The 2652-nt window shown below is 36.6% G+C and overlaps 1 protein-coding gene across 1 annotated transcript; it reads left to right on the top strand.

Annotated features, from left to right (window-relative positions):
* The first annotated feature begins 1870 nt into the window (after positions 1-1870).
* On the top strand, positions 1871-2257 carry LOC110031254. Its single transcript, XM_020734368.1, has one exon. The coding sequence runs from the start codon at positions 1871-1873 to the stop codon at positions 2255-2257; it is 387 nt and encodes a 128-aa protein (XP_020590027.1).
* The last annotated feature ends 395 nt before the right edge of the window (positions 2258-2652 follow it).

Genomic DNA, 2652 nt, shown 5'->3' with positions numbered 1-2652 from the left:
CTGAGTACGTACTACCATTAGAACGCTAGATACCATCTCTCAGAGTCTCCATCGCCAATCAAATTATAATAGAAGATAGTGCAAAGCTCAGACATGAGGAATTGGAAGGTCTCGAGGGAAAAAAATTAGAAGCACATCAGAATTTGAACTCTATCAAGCAAGGATGGTGCAGGTTCATGACAGGTTGGTCAACCCGATGGAGTTCAAAGTTGGTGATCTCGTACTAGTTCTCAAAAGAATTATTCTTGCGCACTACAAAATAGGTGGAAATTTTGAACCAACTTAGGAGGGACCATTTGTCAAATAGAAAGTCTATTCAGGAGGATCTTACTAGCTAATGGATTTCTGAGGCAAAAGGCCTATGTTATTGATTCATGGCTGATATTTGAAAATATACTACACAACATAATATTTCTTGAAATGAATTTTTAAAAATGTTACTTATTTTGGGATGTTTTGTTTGGTCGGCGCATATGACTGCATCCAAAATTTTGTAATAGAATTAACCTCAATAAAATGAAAATTTGAATTTGCATACCTTAATTTCCTTCATTTTAACTTTAAAATTTCACTAAATTAAATTAAATAAATAGAAGACTTGCACTTGTATAAATTCAAAATTAGTTTAATAACTAATTTGTTGTCATTCTTATTCGTTCCAAATTTTAGCTCACTGACGTTTTTCTGTCTTCTCCAGAAAAATGTTGGGGCTAAAGGAGATTTTCACCCTTAAAGACAGCTTGAATCTCGTACTTAATGAGGAAATATTAGCTTAGGATGACATCGTAAACTTTGAGTTGGACTTCGATCTAGTTAATGTGGACTATGAGGGTCCCCTGATGAGCATAGTGAGCTGGAGAGAGACAGAAGGTTACCATCACTACTAAAAATTAGTACTAAAGATGACTCCTCACTGTAGAGGAAGAAAGTAGTGAAGCTACAAAATCTAATGGAAGAAACTAGCCATTTACGGTCCATGATCACTGCACCGATAGAAAACTCAGTCCGTGTCGGATGCACCGTTTAGAAGGACCCAACGACATAAGACCTATTGTCGTAAACATAGAGCTTTCCTATGTTAGGAGAAAAGACGTATAAAAGATGCAGATGCAACATTTACCCAAATTCTTTAAGAGGTTTTCTATGATCCATTCATGAGGGATACCTCTACCAATCTGCCCGTCACGAAAGATGAGTCAGAGTTTGTCACAGAGCCAACACTTCCAGATATTCTATATGAGCTTTGCACGATTGCCCAACATGCAACACTGAGATTAGAAGAGAAGCATCAATAACAGGAGCATTTGTGTAGTGCCCAAGATGTAACATCCTCTATTTGGAGTGTTACTATACCTTTGAGGAGTATAAAGCTGTCAAAATAGGGTGACAAGAGGCCAATCACTAAAATATTAAGTCATACAACCCACTGTATATAGAGCCGACTCGAACATGGTTTCCCACAGAGATTAAAATGGGGGAGAAACCCCGATGAACACAAAGTATTACTACCAGAGAGTTAGAAAGGATGAGCAAAGTCAAGAAAAGAGAATTTGAGTTTTATGATAAAATTCAAGGAAATTTTGTTAACATCTTGTAAGGTCTTGAACTACACACTGAAGTTTTCTTTGAAAGTGTTAAGAGGGGGATTCTCAACTATATGTTTGATTTAAGGGGTAGAGGCCGGTCCGACTTATTATTGAAGAAGACCTACTCAGAGCTCGAGAAATGGATGAGGGGAAATGGAAGAATTACAAGTAAATGTGGTTGCTGCTATAACTTCGTAAAGGATTAGCTAGGGAACCCCCAAGGAATCCTAAGATATGAAAAGGTGGATTCTCTACCTACCATGATAAAAACGACGTTTAAGAGAATGGTCAGGTGGCGCATACTACTGGTAGATTGTATCCCAAATAGCTGCATAATCACCATCTATGAAGAAGGAGACTGTATTCCTCCACATATTGATCACCATGATTTTTTCGGGCCCTTTTACACAGTGTCCTTTATGAGCAATAGCAATATTCTATTTGGAAAAGAAATTGATAATGTTGGACCTGGAGAATTTTTAGGATCTGTTGAAATCCCATTGCCAGTAGGTTCAGTTTTAATTTTGAAAGGAAATGATGCAGATCTGGCAAAGCACTCCATCACAGGAGTGCGACAACGCAAACTTTCTGTTACATTAAGAAGAATGGAAGACAGTAAGAAACCACATGGATTCCATCCGGATTATAAATTGGAAGAACTGTGCCCATAAGAGCTATGATATAGTTGTACCCTTAAGTGTACGAAAAAAAAATTCTTTCCTCAGAGCGTGGCTTAAAAGGCCAGCTTGATCATGAGCTCACCACAGAGGACATATAAATAGATATTGTCACTTTTTGTACTGCATCATGGTATGGCAGATATGATATGTAATGTTTCTGTTGCATTCAGTATTTGATATGTATTCAACATTTTATGCTTCAGAATGTATTCAACATGTTATCTTTTGATAGCTTCAGCATGCGTTCAGTTTGTAACACAAATTTGAAGCAATTTATGAAGTTTCTTTTAGATTTTAGTATATTTTTCAAATATCTTTTTTGTGCAATGGATAAAAATCCACAGAACCACATGTTGGTTCTAAATTCTAATGAACAAAGAATGATA

Source organism: Phalaenopsis equestris, unplaced genomic scaffold (genome assembly GCF_001263595.1).
Source record: "Phalaenopsis equestris unplaced genomic scaffold, ASM126359v1 Scaffold000799, whole genome shotgun sequence".
Lineage (NCBI taxonomy): Eukaryota > Viridiplantae > Streptophyta > Magnoliopsida > Asparagales > Orchidaceae > Phalaenopsis > Phalaenopsis equestris.
The sequence above is the reverse complement of the archived record's forward strand: the minus strand, read 5'-3'. Positions and strand labels throughout refer to the sequence as shown.